At 39.9% G+C, this 17,427-nt stretch overlaps 1 protein-coding gene across 1 annotated transcript in view; it reads right to left on the bottom strand.

Moving 5' to 3' along the window:
• Window positions 1-17,427, bottom strand: part of PRKCH (protein kinase C eta) — a 204,397-nt gene that overhangs the window by 82,198 nt on the left and 104,772 nt on the right. The window contains exons 3-7 of the mRNA XM_090270959.1: window positions 9,664-9,814; window positions 7,886-7,920; window positions 4,293-4,381; window positions 2,609-2,738; window positions 327-454 (exon numbers count right to left, since the gene is read on the bottom strand). Of these exons, the coding sequence (XP_090127085.1) occupies window positions 327-454; window positions 2,609-2,738; window positions 4,293-4,381; window positions 7,886-7,920; window positions 9,664-9,814 (533 nt within the window). The remainder of the gene's footprint in view (window positions 1-326; window positions 455-2,608; window positions 2,739-4,292; window positions 4,382-7,885; window positions 7,921-9,663; window positions 9,815-17,427) is intronic.

Below are 17,427 nucleotides of genomic sequence, written 5' to 3'. Positions count from 1 at the left end.
TCAACTGCACTGCCAAGGGCCCAGCCAAGGGCATCACCCAGACCCCTGAATTCCAAGCTTTTTACCAGACCACACTGACAGAAAGCTGACTAAAAAAAAAAAAATCTTCCTCTGCTTCTTGATATATCTGCATGATCATTATTTTTTGTCATACAATTGTATCTAGACACTGATTCAAGGAACAAAATGCTCTTTAAAAATGCTATAAACCCGTTTATGGTGTTTGCTGAGATTAGGAACTTTGATTATGCCACATGCGCTCATCTGGGCTTACCACATCTGAACAACTTCAAAATGACAGCGCGTGAAAAAAAGCGAAGCCTCACCGAGTTTGGAGAAATATTTCCAGGTTGGAGGCCCATCCCAGCCAGAGTCTTGGCCAGCTCCACCGCGTTCACCCCGCAGTTCGGGGCCACGTTCGCCTGGCACCGAATGTGCACGTTCATTTTACACACTACAGGGAGGAGAAGGGAGTCCACATTCAGAAAGGGGCCAGGGCAACATGCGCAGCAAAAGAGAACAACAGATGGACCGTACAGGCTGGATGATGCTACTGTCTCATCAAATTAAACTCACACTCAGAACGACCCCTGACATTTTTATCTATTTTGTTTCGTGCAGAAGCAGAAAAAGCCTGGCATACTGGAGAATAATTAATTTCAAACACATTTCCCCCTCACTGTGAGGTGATGAAAGACATTCACCTAAGTAAATCACGTGTAACAGCTACTGCCGATTTAACGGCACTATTCAACAGAGAGATGAAACCGTTCATCAGAGCGAAGGTTCAGTCCGGAATACTGAGGAATCAAGCCAACTGACTTTACGCTTTTCCTTCTCTCTCTCAAATAAAGGTAGCAGCCTGCAGGCCACATGCAGATCACTGTTCAGACAGGATGGAAATGGTTTTCAGAGAGAAAAACCTCTAAGTGAAGCTTTCTTTCTGAGTATTGTTGTGGTCGGAGCCTGCACAGCACAGACCACGGCAGGCTGTGGGGCTGTGGTTCTCAGAGCTCGCAGCCTGTGGTTCTAACTTCTTCACGGGGGGCGGGGAAGCAAGGTTTCTAAAGGTCACGGTAAATGGCAGTTGGAAGAGGAGAGCCAGTGAACGAGCTGAACTCCTGCGCACAGGAAACTGACTTGGGATGACTTGGGACCCAAGGTCTAATCAGCAGACAGCTCTGACGCAGTGTCTTCACAGGGCCTGCCGGGGGGAGGCAAGACTGAAGCAGCAGGAACAAACTCCCATTTCGGGAGGGGCATCGCATCTTCAGAAGCATGCACACGTTCAGGTTTGGTGGGGCCTGAGTTTATTTAATTTAGGGTGCCCTCTTTAAGACAAAGGACCTCCAGTTAAGTGGAATGCTCTGGAAGGTACTCTTGCAAAGGAGGGGCCCTGAGGCTGAGGCGCCATGAGCTTCACGGGAAATCCACCTTTCTCAGGAAAGCTGGTATGGGGACACACAAGCCTCCAGTGGCATTTCTAAGGTAGCATGTGACAATAAAAGCAAAAATTAGAGGAGCCAGACCACTGTATGCTACCAATGGGATCACGAAGGACAAGAACAATGCAGATGAGCCCCATGTGTGGCTCTGCACATCAGCAACAACTAGACAAAAGCAGGCGGTGACTTTCGTGTTGGAAACCCACACCCAGGTGTGGGTGCCTAGCTCACAATCAAGCAGTGCCAGATCAAAGCTATCCATAAGCAGACTGCTTTGATTATATGAATAAAGGACTCAGTGGTGTTCTAGAGAGAGAGAATTCACCCTTTTTAAAAGAAGTGACTGGTCCCTTTTTGTTGACAGAAGCAGGCTTGGAAAGTCTAAGCAGTCAATGAAAGTTGTCCAGACACCAACCCTGCCCCTCCTGGTGACTAAGGCTTCTGGATGAAATTCACATGTATTTCAACAGGGCACCCCATGACAGCCAGTTGTTATGGCAACTCAATGGGAGATATCTGAAGGCCAAGAGTGCCCCAAGTCCTAATAGGACAGGGCTCGGCTCCTAGGCTCAGATTTTCTGCTGAGGTAAAAGCTTCAAAAGTGGGTTTGGGCACAGTGAGTGAAGCTTCAGGGTCTCTGCCCACCCTCTGTCTCTGCCACAGTACATATTCCTTGAGCAGACCAGGGCAGCACCAGTTACGCTTTCACAAACTCAACTCCTGCTGATCTCTTGTGAGGTCATCAGACCTCCTCTCCAGCCAGTTCTTACTTCACCACCCAAGTGTCTCTCTTGACCACCTGACTTCCTACCCTCTTCCATTTCTGACCAAGATCCCATTTTTCCCCTTTCAAATACCTATTAAAACACACAAGAATGAGTCTATACTCAGCACTAAATGAGTGGTAGCCAGCTGGCTAGAACATTGAGTTTAACAACTGATGTAATATTCCATGGTTAGGAAAACTATGAATTAGACGTAGGTCTTTTTCCACACCTGACAAAGGGACACATAAATAGAGAACTACTAAGATGTTAATTTACAAAGTATCTAAAACCATCAGTCCTAGGTCAGATTTTGACCTATAGAATTCCAAAAGCTTGCATCCTGGTGGACTTATAAAGAAGTGGGTATCCCGCACCCCAGTAACTCACGTAACTCACTTTTACACTGAAGTCCTTGTCGCATTATCCCCCAGAGCAGGGAGCCACAGTGATCACAGAACGTTGGCACTTTGTAGTTGTGGATGCTGAACTTGTGCGGGATATTGATTCCGAACCTCTGTTCAGCGAGCTGTAAAAAAATGAAACAGAGGGACAAGTTCCACATCAACATCTTCTGTAAAAACTGTAACAGGAGCCCACTGAATGCTGAGTGTTAGTTACTATGACGCCTGAGCTGGGTATATTATTGTACCGCTCAGCCACTATTAATACTTGGGCCTTACTAAGCAGAGTAAACACATTTTCTAACGAGCAAGACTGGAAAGAAAAGTGTGGTGTAGATTAGACTGTTCATCATTTGAGGAGATAAATAGACATGAACATTTTTATTTCAACTTTTATAATCAGCTTGTATTTGTCTCCCTACCAATGCCCTCACCCCATATCTTTTTCCTAGAACCTTTTAACTAACTCCAGGATTAAACAGGTCTTCTATAGACTGTATACACTTGCTACCACCACAAGGTCTTCCAGAAATTAAGTCACAAGGTATGTGTGGGGGCGGAGGGGGGAGAGAAGGTGGCACTCAGAGGGCATGGAACCACAGAAGGAATTCATTCCAAAGTGACATTCAAGTGGCTATCAGCTCTTCCAGCCTTTACCTGGCCTTTGCATTCTGACAACTGAGTGCAAAAGTTTAATCTCACATACAAGCACTTCCTGGCCTTTTGGCTAAGATCAAGTGTAGTCTCACTGTTTCCTGCAAATATTTAGACTAGGCAATAACTTAAAGCAATAACAACACATTCACACCTGACGAAGAGCGAGGCAATTATTACTCCTCTTGCAAATTTTCTGGCCTCTTTTTCATAAAAGAAAGCACACACTCCTCTAATGTGTGCTCTTCAGCAACCTGTTTCTGGACAGCACTGAGTTCCAGAGTCAGACATTTCAATTCTTCCGTAAATCCACAGCGAATTGGCAGCAATAATTCTTCTGCTTTCTTTCTCCAGAATTTAGAATAATGCCTACCCCAGCTCAATGCGATGCAAGTGGCAAGAGTGAGGGCCAAGCACTTATGTACTGATATACATCCTCCCTGAAATGTCTTGAGAGGCTGGAGGAAGCCAACAGTCACCCTAGTTAGGAAGTGCAATGTACGGTTGACAGCATATGGATCACATTATTTCTGCCCTGTTGAACCATAGCACCAGTTTCAAGAGGGAAGCATTGATCCCATTTTAAGAACGAGGCTGAGAGAGAAGCTAGCTAGTAGGGGATGATTCTGCATTCAAATCCTGGTCATCCGATGGCAAATTCGGGGGCCTTTTCACTTCTCCAAAGCCTTCTCCAAATTAGAAGAACTGAATCTCTATAGCTTATACTCAGCTGATCACTAATGGGATCATCTCAAGAATGGGTCACTCTACACAAGTACAGAAATACAAATGCCATAATATAAAAAGGAGAGACATTCCAATTCTGATCCCACTATTGGCTTCAAAGAGTGTGAAAAGGGGAGGGAGAAGAAAAGAAAAAGAAAGAGGGAGAGAGAGGAGAAGGATAGGGAGAGGGAAGAGGAGAGAGAAAAGAGAGGAGAGGAGAGAGAAGAGAGAGAGGAGAGGGAGAGGGGGAGAGAGAGCACACGAGTAGGCAACTAATTAGCAAGCTGCTTTCCTCTTACCTTTGAATCCACTTTGTTAATGTTGTTTTGGCAAGTGCAGGCTGTAACAATTAGATGATGGCAGCGCTTATGGACGACACAGGTGCACACTAGAAAATTAAAGCCACAGTTACCTATTTATCAGAGGCTCACAGTCTATCTAGCCAGTTACACTAGAGTCAACAAGGGCTGTCCCAAGCCGAGGTGCTGGATTAGGATTTCTGGGCCACATGACACATGATAGCAGCCATGATAGCAGCCAGTGCTCCTGTCTTATTTTCTTCACCATCATCCTAGCTCAGGTCCTTACTCATGCTTCAACTACTCATATTCAAATCCTGAGCTTAATTCATCCTTCCTGGCTGTAAGCCTGCCTGTACCCGTCTCCAGAGGAATCTCCTCACAGAATGATTTTGACCATCTCACCCCATGAGCTCCACCTTCAGTAGCATCTCACTGTCAATCAACAGAGTTCAAACCTCCCAGCCAGGTTTCAAGCCCTCCAGAGCCTATGCCGAGCTTATGTGTCTCCTGCCTTCTGTGGGAGTTCTTCGTTTCAATAAAAACTAGACTCGTTGCTCTTCTGGGAGCAAGACTTCACCCTCCCCCGCACACTGTCTATGTCTTCCTCAATCCTGTCATCTAACGAAATCTTAAGTTTATAACAAGACACAACTTTAGAAAATGTCTCTTGCATGAAAATACTACCCCTGGCTACCCTTCTAGACTGAAACCATCTTTTCCTCCTCTGATCTCCTACTCTTAGCCTGTCCCCCTCATTTCAGATTTTCCACAGATAGCCTCTAAGGCCCTCAGAATTCCCAGCCAGCATGATTCCTTGAGCAGAGTATATATTTATTAAATATTTCCAGACTCGCTCAATCAATTGTTTGAATATTTAGAACTCTAAGCAACTTTTTCATTTTCATCAAGACCACTGACATGGCACAAAGTTCAGCCTGCCATTCAAGGATGAACATGTGCAACGAAGCAGGGAGAAAATACACATCATTTTTAAGGTCTTTCAAGACATGTGGAAAATTTTAGGATTAAGTACATAAAGACAGGTGACATGTCAGCAAATAGCACTGTACTTTAAAACAAACATAGCTTTCACCAGATTGAATTCTCAGAAGAACCAGACTGAAAGTTCCCAGAGAACTGATTTTTTTAATATGAGGGGACCTTAAAATCATCATCTACATTGGAAATCCTTATATTCTGAGCCATTTGAGCTTTTTTTTTTTTTTTCCCAGTTAGCTTGGCTAGAGGTCTGTTTTATTGATCTTTTCAATGAACCAGCTTTCAATTTATAGATTTTTCTCTATTGCTTTACTAATTTCAAATTTACTGATTTCTACTCTCATTTTATTTCTTTCTTCCTGCTCACTTTAAGCTTAAGCTTCTCTCCTTTTTCTAGTTTCTCACGATGAAACATACATTATTGGTTTTTAGATTTTTCTTCTTTTCTAATATGTACATTTATTACTGTAAATTTTCCTCTAAGTACTTTCACTGAATCCCACTTACTTTGATAAAATGTACAGTTGACCCTTGAAGAATGTGGGGGTCATAGGCACTGACTCCTCATGCAGCTGAAAATCCATGTATAATTTTTAAGTCCCTAAAAACTTAACTTGTTCCTAGTACTGTGAGGGATTAGTTCCAGGACCGCCTTCCTGGCAAACACCAAAATCCATGGATGCCCAGTCCCCTACATAAAAGGGTGTAAAGCAGTGCATTCATTCAGCATGGCATGTCTATATACACTCAACCACAGATAAAACAGTACAGGTATTTATTGAAAACAATCCACGTATAAGGGGACCCATATATAAATGGACCCAATGGTTTTAAAACCATGTTGTTCGAGGGTCAACTGTACTTTCATTTTCTTTTGATTCAATTTTTTTTTTCTCTTGAGCCTTCTTTTACCCATGTGTTATTTAGAATGTGTTGTTTAGTCTCACAATATTTGAGGGCTTTCCAGTTACTTTCTTTTATTCATTTGTAGTTTATACCCATTGTGGTCTAAAAGATACATTTTATGATTTCTATTCTTTTAAATTTGTTAAGATTTGTTTTATAGTCCAGAATGTAGTCTATGTTGATAAACATAATATGGAAAAGGCATATTATGCGGTTGTTTGAATACTCTACACATGCCACTTTGATCAAGTCATGATATCCTCACTGGCTTTCTGCCTCAGTTACTAAAGTCTCCAACTACAACTGTGGATTTGTCTGTCTACACATCCTTGCAGTTTTACCAGCTTTTGCCTTAGATATTTTGGTGCCTGTTAGGTGCATACACATTAAGAATTACGTCTTCTTGAAGAATGGACCACTTTATTGTTATATAATGCCTTTCCTTATCCCTTATAATTTTCCTTGTTCTTAAGTTTGCTTTGTCTATTTGCTTTTAATTCCTGTTAGCATGGTATACAGTACCTTTCTCCAGCCAGGTGTTTTGTTTTATATCCCTTAGCAAGATACGAACAAGTTGGTGTCTTTATGTCTCCTGACCAATGTTCTTTCTTAGTCTTTTAACAGCATGTGGCCCATTTAAAATCAGCCCATTAAATATCCTATCACTATGCATAAAATGCAGGCCAAAAAGTGACATTGATTCCGACCTGTGAACTGTTCTTTTCTGGAGCTGAGATTACTCACATAAGGTTAATTATCGTTGCCGTATTGATTATATAGTCACTTTTTCTAAATTTCAGAATAGAATTGTTGATACATATCAAAGTAAAAATTAGACTCAAGAGTATGTCCTATTTCATTTCAAGGGCTATGATGTTTTACCTTACCTCCTTCACAAGAGAAGGTAGGATTTCCTTACTTATATGTAGGCCACCACTGTAGCGCATGTAGTGCTATTTTACCAGTCATCTGTAGGGTACAGATCAAGAGGGCACCATATATGTACACCATGTGATGATGGGCAAGCCAACAACAAGAAAGGCCTGCATAAAAGACAAAACCAATCTGCCAGCTAACTCTTCTGAGTAATGAGTTTTCTTTCATTCCCCCCACTTTTATTTCACTCCAATTCTGCCTGAATACCAGTAAATTAGATTGATCTTAGAATTGTGAAAATCAAAACAAACTGAATGCATAATAACATACAAGAAAGATCATTAATAGCTTAACTCCAGTCACGTCTCTTTTTTTTTTTTTTTAAGTCAAAAAGGCAAATTGGATAGTAACCTCTACTCTTAATTAGGTAAAAAGAAAATAGCACTGTGCTACTTCTCACCCCTATTGGCAATGGGATTGTGAAAAAAAATTATCTTCAGGATTCAAGGGCCCCGCTCATAAAATGGCATTAGATTTTAGTGTTTTCATGTTATTGCAGAGACAAAACTTTCAACAACTAAACTAATTAGGTATTTTGACTTTAGGAATAAAACATCCCCTCTACATGGTCTAAAAAACATAGCCGAAATGTAAATAAAAGTAGAGAGTTGTAATTCTCTTGTGGGGGAGGGATTTCATGTGACATGCAGAGTTACCACAATATTAATGGAATGCATTGTTTCCTCTTGGTATAATCACTTTTTAACATAGGAACAAGATTAAACACAGTTTTAAAAATGTTTTCTTACCTTGGCATTGATAACCCTGTTTCCCAAACACTCCCCTGTTCAAGACAACAGAGAAAAAAATTACCATCAGATGACTATTTTAGCAATAATGCTCCTATAATTGCAGTACTTAAGGAAAACAAATTTTATCCTCTGGTCTTTTATGAAAAACACATTTTCAGAGAAGCAGCAAGGATGATGTGCTTTTTGAGCCCTTGGTTATTACCACAAGACACAGAGGAAACCATCTGACAGATTAGAAGGCTCCACATGGAACAAACAAACGGGTGGGTACTGGCAATTCTCATTCCACTGCCACTGTGGCAATTCTCCAAATCCTCACTGAAAAACTAGCCCTCATCTGTATGTGTGTCTGAGCCTCAGGTGAAGCGTCACTCCACCACCTTACAGATGCAGATACACACAGACACAAACAGTGGGGTCCAGCGCTGCCGCCTGGCCCCAGGTGGCCCCCTGCCTCCCTGAGCCCACTCATCCGGAGTCCATGGAAGAGCAGCGGTATGGCCACAGTATGCCCATCATGCCCACAGCTTCCATCTCTGTCCCTCTCCCATAGAGGCTCTGGGTGACGGTGATAAAATTCTTATTCTCATTAACAAAGACTATGTCTTACTAAGCCCATAGCATGTGCTGGCTATGAGCACAGCCCCTAAAGCCAGATGGCTGGGGTGTGATCTAAGAGCAAGTTGCTAGCTTCTTTGAGCCATAGTTACCTCTATAAAAATGGATAATGATCACAGTGCCTACTTTATAGGGTTATCATGAAAATAAGAAGAGTTGATAATGCAAAATATTGAGAATAGGACCTGGCACTTTAAGTGCTATATAAAAGTTTGCTATATAAACAAAATAAACTTACTCTATTTTACAAATGAGGAGACATTAATGGGTTATATAACTTGTCTATGTTCACACATCTCGTTGGTGATGAGATTGAATTTCAGAGTTCGGAATTTTAACCATGTATATGTAATACATATACCAATATTGCGTGTGTGTATGTGTGTGTGTGTTGTGTGTGTGTGTGTGACAGAGAGAGAGAGTGTGTGTGTGTGTGTATGTATGTGTGTGTGTGTGAGAGAGAGAGACAGAGGGGGGGGGAGGGTCAGCAAGGCTGGTTGGGTGGGAGTTAATGTTTCCTTGGTGGAAAAAATGTAGTGAAATTAATAAGTTTCCATTTAGAACGTCAGTTGAGGTCATAGGTTGTCACCACAATTGCCTACAGGGTAGGCAGGTCACATGAAGAAGGGAAGCAGAATGGGGTGACATGATATAAACAGCATTGAATAGCCACCCTTTGGGTCTAACCACAGGGAAAGGAGGGGCTGCAGCTAACCAGACCACACAGACTGCTGCAAAGAAGGAAAAGGGGCTCAAAGATGCCACAGCTTGTGATTTTTTTCAATAGAAAATGCAGCAGGAACTTTTCCCTTAGGACTATACATATAGCTGTGATAGCACATTGATAGGCTTCCCATCAACATCCAGTTTAGGGCCTTTAATTTAGACAAAACTCTCTTCTTGGTTAAAAAATGATAGAAACACTAACCCTGCATTCTGACTGCTAAAAGGTATAAAATCCAAAGTCATCGCAGAAAACAAAATACAAAGTATTTGATCGATATTCAAAAATTACTCTGAACCAATACCTCTGCCTTAAACAAAATGATAAAAGCTTCCGCAAAAATGTAGATCTCCATTCATGCTGCAGATATTAAACTGTTTTCTCCTTCTGAGATGGGAACTCTTAAGATGAAAGAAGTCAGGGAACCTCTTACCAGATAAACTCCCTGCAGTGCGAGCAATAGGTGGGCTGCCTCAGGTAAGTGGCCATGAACTTGTGTCCATTGATCTGGTGGACTCGCCTTCGCATAGCCCTTTGGCGCTTCCTGGTAAAATGTTTGAAGATTCGGTCTCTCTGGAGAGTAGCTGCACATTAAAAGAAAGTGGGAAAAGTGTGTAATGTAGCTACCTGCACTTAATGTTTGAGAAAGTTTGATAGTTCAAAATACTCCCTAAATTATTTTTTCTTTAAGATGCAAAACACCCCAGAAAATCATCATGTTTTTCTAGTGACCTTAAGACTCTTAATTTTTAAGGTTAGACCTATGTGAACCCTGAGACTCCTGTTGCCTGGTTAAAACTGGCTTTCTTGGGTTAGTCTCCCCAGCACAGACCAGGGGTTTCCCAAAGTTCCGATGCTCTGGTACATCAGCAGCAAGGTCTCCTAGCCCCTGTCCAGGCAGTGGGACTCAGGTCCGTCGACTGGCTGCAACTACTAGCTGGTGAAACAGAGTTTCTCATTCCTCTGCTTTCATTCTGGTGTCCTCACAAACTGAATGAGGGAATTGCCCACAACACACTGAGAGGGCAGCCCAAAAGTGCCAGGCCCGGCGTCACCTCTGTTAACTGGGAATAGGTAGAAATTAACCTGGAAGAGGTGCAAAGTTCCTTTTCTAACATCACATTTTTTAAATTGTGGCTTCTAATCTGAAGACTCTGAAAACAACACCCCATCTAAAGACAGTAATTATAGTAGAACTTTTCCCAAATATGAAGACTTTTGATTAATTTTAAAAAATGACATCTTCACAAAGAAATATGGCCTAAATGAAAGAACAGAACAAAACCCCAGGAAAAAAACTAAACAAAATGGAAATAGTAAACCTATCAGATGCAGAGTTCAAAACACTGGTGTGATCAGGATGCTCAGAAAACTCACTGAGTGCAGCAAAAGCATAAGAGAAGAAATGAAGACCACACTAAGTGAAATAAAGAAAAATCCACAGGGAGCCAACAGTGAAAAGAAGGAAGCTGGGGTTCAAATCAATGATTTGAAACATAAGGAAGAAATAAACATTCAACCAGAACAGAATGAAGAAACAAGAATCAAAAAAAAAACAAGAAGAGAATAAGAAGACTCTGGGACATCTCCGAACATATAAACATCCAAATCATAGAGTTGCCAGAAGGAGAAGAGGAAGAGCAAGAAATTGAAAACTTAGTTGAAAAAATAATAAAAGAAAACTTTCCTAATTTGGCAAAGGAAATAGACATACAAGTCTAGGAAGCACAGAGAGTCCCAAACAAGTCGGACCCAAAGAGGACCACACCAATACACTTCATAATTAAAATGCCAAAGGTTAAAGATAAAGAGAGAACCTTAAAAGCAGCGAGAGAAAAGCAGAGAGTTACCTACAAAGGGGTGCCTACGAGACTATCAGCAGATTTCTCAAAAGAAACTTTGCAGTCAAGAAGGGATTGGCAAGAAGTATTCAGAGTAATGAAAAGCACAATCAATAAAATAAACTTAAAAACAACAAAAAAGTCACACATGTGAAAAAAATGACATCTTCAATACTGCTTTTAAATTACTGATGCAAAGGAAATTTAAGGAATCATGTAAGAATGATTTGGTAATAAATTTTAAAACCTGGAAGAAATAAGATTTCCATGAAAATACAAGTGACCAAAATTAATTGAAGAAGAGCTGAATAAACCAAATAGACCTTTTTTTTTTTTGGAAGAAATTGAGAATGTTTTCTAAGGACTGCATGTCAACACCCATCCAGGCCCAGATGGTTTAATATGTGAATTGTTTTACAGCTTCAAGGACAAGGTAATGTTAGTGTTTCAACCTGTTTCAGAATAGAGCCCTATTTTAAAGGAAACTGGGATTCAATGCTAGTTAGGAACTAAAGATATAACTGATATATTCTAAGATATAACAGAAGAAAATAAATCAGGATTAATAATCATTTTTATGTTATGAACCCCTCTAGAGAGTCTAACAAAGCCTATGGATCCCTTATCAGAATAAAGCTTTAAAATCTAAGAAAGTAAGATACATAAGATTGCAAAGAAAATCAAGTATCAAAATGTATTTTAAGTGAGACAGAATAATATATGCTTCTTCTATACATTAATTAAATACTTAGTGGTAGATCTAGTTATTATAATAACTTTGAAGTAGTTATGTGGGTAAATTGCATTTCATAATATCTGTGAAAGCTATAACATAACATGAAAATAACCTGTGATTTCTACTGTTAAACAGAAGTACTGCTAATACCACTATAGTTTGTTTATAAATGGAAGAAAATGCTACATTTACATTACAGGTTAATGAAAATAATAGCGAAAAAAATTTTTCTCATTATTTTTGAACTATCTAAATTCCAATTACAAACCCAGGAAAAAGACCCCCTTCTGCTCTTATATCAAGCTCACTCATAAATATTGATGCAGGGATCTTCATTATTGAAGTCAGTGTAATTACAAAGTGAATAGGAAAGCAATATAAGAAAATACTAGTGACTATTTTCATGTTATGGGGTCTTTGCTTTCCTGTTCTTTTACAGTTGGTCCCCAACACAAATATTCCTTTCCACTTAACAACAGCATCTTTCCCTGCCCATCACATTGGCTTCTCAGTTTATTGAATGTGGTAAGGTGTGTGATGAATGTCTTAATATGCATGTAAACTAACTGTAAAGTAAAATGAAAAATCTTGCAACAATTGAAGAATTTTCATGCAGTCTAGGGAAAGTGATGTTTGAAACTTCATACCCAAAGCCCATGGCAGATATGGCTCTGGCAGAGTTAGAGTTAGATCAGTTAACAACTGAACAAAAGAAATTTGATACAAAAATCGCATGATGATAATTTTGAGAGAATGATTTGAATACCAACATATAAGGAAAGGCCCCTGAGAAATAATGATGCCTCAATACGTTAAAAATATCCTATTTACAACTGTACTCTAAAATTAAAAAAAATATATAGTATTCTGATATAATAAAATTACCTGAAAAAATATTTTGTTCTAAAAATTAGTGCCTAAAGAAAAATAACAAAATTTGTTCAATATAATATTTTCATAATTTTAGTTTCCTTTTTCAAACTCCATTTCGCACTTTTTAACTATTAACAAAATTTAGTCCTCATTTTGAAGGACTCATTTTATGTAGACTTTGCCTAGTAGCAGTTATACTCAGATAACCAGGAACTTCCTTACTATCTAGCATTATCTTAAAAGAAAAACCATGGTGACCAAGTGGGAGTTTTCCCAGGAGCATAACAATGGGTATATTATTAGAAGATCTATTATTATATCTTATTTTAGTAGCAGGTGAAAGAAAATAAGTATGATCATTTCAATAGATGCTGAAAATGGAACTTGTATCCTAAACAAACAAATAAAGAGAACTTTTTAAAAGTAAGACAAGAAGATAAACCAGGAAGTGCTCTCCGTATAGTTTTGCCAAGGACTGAATGAGGTAATGCACTCAAAGTGTTTAGAACAGCGTTAGACATGTGACCCTTGAACAGCATGGTGTTTAGGGCACAGATCCCCTTCCTCCCATGCATAACTTTTAACTCCTCCAAAAACCTTAACTACTAAGCCTACTGTTGACCATATATATGCCTTACCAATAATATTACCAGTAAATTAACACATTTTGTATGCTCTCTGTTATATGTTATACACTGCAGTCTTACAATAAAGTAAGCTAGAGAAAAGATTAAGAAAATCTTAAGAAAGAAAAAATACATTTATAGTACTTATTGGAAAAAAATCCATATATTAGTGAATCCGTGCAGATCAAACTTGGGTTGTTCAAGGGTCAACCGTAATTTTTTTTTTTTTTTTTTTTGCATTCAATTCCACAATACCTGTGAAAGTTTTAAATACACATTTCTTTTCATTTAGCAATTCAACTTCTATATGTATATTTTTTATATAAAGAATGCCAGAAAGTGCCCTGGCCAGGTGGGTCAGTTGGTTGAAGGACATCTCGTACTCCGTACTGCATGCAGATTAAAAAAAAAAAAAAAATACCAGAAAGCAGGAATGTATCCTATATACTCATCGACTGCTACCTTTTTCTTTTTAAGTATATTTTATTGATTATATTGTTACAATAGTTCCAATGCTACCTTCTTTTTAACAGTACAAATCAGGGTCTACACCAGAAATCTCAAAGAACGCAATGCAGAAATAGCCAAGATTAATTTGGCTAAGACACCAGTGCCTTCAGAGGCTCTAGCACAGTTAAAATTATACCTGCTTCAGTTTGGGGCGGGGGTGTGTGTGTGTAAAATCTTCAGTAAGCAACCTAAGTACTTCTATTCTCAGGTTTCACATGTATCCAAAGAAGATAAACTATACCCTTGTCCCCAGCCCCTTTGCCCCATGGGGACAGTGTCACAATCAATATTCCTGGGAGATTCTTACAATTTTAGGTAAAGGTCACATAAGAATAAGCTCATTCTACTGTACTGCTTTCTTCCACAATACTTCCAGGAGCCATTTAGTAACCATAAAATGAACAGATTTTAATGTCCCCTTGTGGGCAGATGATAAAAATTGGCCTAATGGTATCTCCCTTAACCTGTGTTACCACTAACCTGCCTGCTCAGTGCTGGCCAGTGCAAAACTTGTATTGAATGCTTCAACATTGACATCTAGATGCAAATTAAATCCTCCCCGGAGGTCTAATTGCCAAGAATTTACTTATTTAATTCCCTAATACTATAAAGACTGGTTAAAAGGCCAGCTCACTTGCATTTTTAATATTTCATAAATCAAATCCTCCCCCGCCCCCAACAACTATTACCATAGCAATATCCTTACCTATGAATTTTCCAGGAGATTCCTTACAGCCACAGGATTTAGGAAGAAACTGCTTGTGATTGTAAGCAATCCCTTAATGCCCTGCTAATGCCTTTCAACCCCCCTGGAATGCCCTACCCTATTTGTCTTTTAACTAGTGAACTTAAACTTAATTTTATCTCCCTCAGAGCCTAAGTGGCCTCTCCCAAATCCTGAATCAAGGTGAACTGCTCCCCCGCTTTATTCCATTAGCAACCTGGGAGTGCACCTCAATCTTTTCCCTTACCCTGCGACACAGGGGGCTGTGTCCCTTTTACCTCTATCACAGGTGCCTCACAAGCACTTCATACGTGGTCATCGTCATTAAACGTCACTCTTCCCTTTTCTGTACATATTCTTTCACACGTGTGCCTCTTTTTGTTTAATAAAATGCAAACACACTCATGCACGTGCTCACTCCCACCTGGGAATATGCAAGACATTTGTTCATTTAAGAGAATGGGGCCCCCATTGTTTCAAATGGCTTTCTCTGACACAGTACTCTTGATTGATGTCACAAACAGGAAGAAAGAGCTTTTGGATCGCACGATGTTCACCTGAGTACAGACTCGACCCTACTTTACAGAGTGCAGAGGGAGCTTCCTCATTGCTTGCACCCCTCCTGTTGACTTAGGACTGGGTTAAAAGGACTACTAATCCTGTTTTGCCTTAAACTAACCCAGGCTCTGAGAACTCTTTATATCACATGTTAATTGAACACGTCAGGCAACCCTAACATGCTCTGCAGCCAAAACTTGCATCACAACTTCTGTTTTGCTCCTAAGGTGCTCAACGCCTCTAAGTAAATAGGAAGCTGGCCCACCGCCACAGCATGGAAACACATTCCAGTCTCTAGAGGCACTCAGGTCTGGAGACCTGCTCTGAGTTGGTTTTTACAGGCCATCCCATCAACAGAGTAGAGAATAATTATGTCAAATATAATGAAGATGAACTATTTTGATATAAATTCTACTTTGTAAACTCTGATTGTCATTCCATACACTGTTTTGGAGAATTTTAGAATGCACGTGATTAGGAGCCACCAAAAACCCCAGGTTAAGGTTTGATTGCAAAAAGTTTTGCTGGACTTGAACCTGTGTTGCTAACATGAGGGTTTGTTGGGGAGGAGGTTCTCTAAAGCCTCCGTAAAACTGTTTTAACTTTATCTTAAAAGCAGTAAAAGCCTCTTAGCTTAAGTCCTTTGTTCCACCTAGCTGAATTTAAGGGTTTATATTCCAGCAGCAGAAGTCTGTATGTCAAAGCACTTCTGAAACATTCTGATGAGAGCCAAAAGCAGAGATCATAGCCCCTCACTTTTAAATGATTATGGGCAAATTAAATCAGAGAAAGAAAATCTGTGACAGGGTGCTTTTTAATTTACAGAATTACAGATACCAAAGGCATAAAGGAAGTGACTTTGATTCAGTGTCAAATGTGACTTTAAGTTGCATTTGCTTAATTTCAAAGGCACTGTGGTTTCCTACCGTCCATGGCACGTCTTTTAGGGGCCGGGCAGAGGAGACTGTTCGGCCTTTCTATACAGCGGACTGACAGTGTGGTGGTCGAGGGCACAGGATCTAGAGCCCAGCATGAACCCTGCTTCTCCTGCCTATATACTGGGTAACAGTGGGCAAGTGGTTTCATTTTCTATGCTTCAGTTTCCTCATTTGTCAGACACGAAGGGCAAGAGAACCCTCCTCAAAGGGCCATCCTGAGGACTTGCTGAGCATTGTAACTTAATTAGAAAAGTGCCCAGTAGGTAGCAACTGAGTGTTACCTATTATAACTGTTGTTAAACCCTTACTTCAAACTACCATAGGGGTCAAGTAATAGAAAAGGATTTTTAATTCAACCACCTAATTGCCTACAAGAGAAATCAATGCCTAGGAAACCATTACCTAGGGAAGTTAAACATCGTGCCCAGGGTTCATCCAGCTAGCTAGTGCCCGATGGCAAGCACCCTCCGCTCCTGTTCTATCCCAAGGCTCTGGGTAACACGACACTGCACTTTGTCCTTTATTAACATTGGGTCTCCTGGAAAGGAACACATTTTTTGGCAAGGAAACAGAAACTAACAGGAAGGTTAAGTGAGGTCAAGCAGCCAATGATAGAAGTGGGGACGCCAGACTCTATTTACTGTTGTTGAACAACTGAGTAATGCTATCACATGTCTTTTTTTCTTCTTCCTGAGATATCGGTTTTTATCATTTGTGCACATGGGAGGTAATAACTGTGAGAAAAACAAATAGGAAAACCTTAGAGTTGACCAAAAGTTACTAGCCAAGAAAGAACCAGAAAGTATTATGTTCTTTATGTCTCTAAAACATCTCTAAAATATGCCCCTGAAAGGTAATGAGATATGGTAGGGACAGAATTTTGCTTATTATCATCAAACACATGAATAAGCAAACCATCTGATTACAAAATTGTGTGCATAAAGAATAATGCGTAACATCTAAACTTAGATGATTCCTGTCTGAGACAATAATGATATCAACAGAAAAAGATTAGGACATGCAATAAGCAAATATGTAACTTAAATGAGTTTTTACAAGAAGAACACATAACCAATGGGTGAGAGCATTTAGTGGGTGTTGAGTGATAAGAGGATCACAGGACTTGCATACCCAGTCCTCTAATTAAGAAAGATTTCATAAATGGGCTGAGATTAGCAGTTGTTTGGAAAAAAGGGAAGAGAAACTTAGTGAACCAGGAGAGGGGAGGGATCTTGGAATTTGTTCCAGCACCAGTCACAAAGGTCGCAACAAAAGGTGTTATTTTAAAATGGCAAAGCAAAGCCCCCAAATGGCTCTGAGTGGTACTGAAATCTTCTCTGGTGTTTGAGAAGAGCTTAACCATATGACTCATAGTAATTTCCAAATTCAGA

The sequence above is a fragment of the Furipterus horrens genome, unplaced genomic scaffold, assembly GCF_987537825.1.
Source record: "Furipterus horrens unplaced genomic scaffold, mFurHor1.1.pri manual_scaffold_3, whole genome shotgun sequence".
Lineage (NCBI taxonomy): Eukaryota > Metazoa > Chordata > Mammalia > Chiroptera > Furipteridae > Furipterus > Furipterus horrens.
The sequence above is the reverse complement of the archived record's forward strand: the minus strand, read 5'-3'. Positions and strand labels throughout refer to the sequence as shown.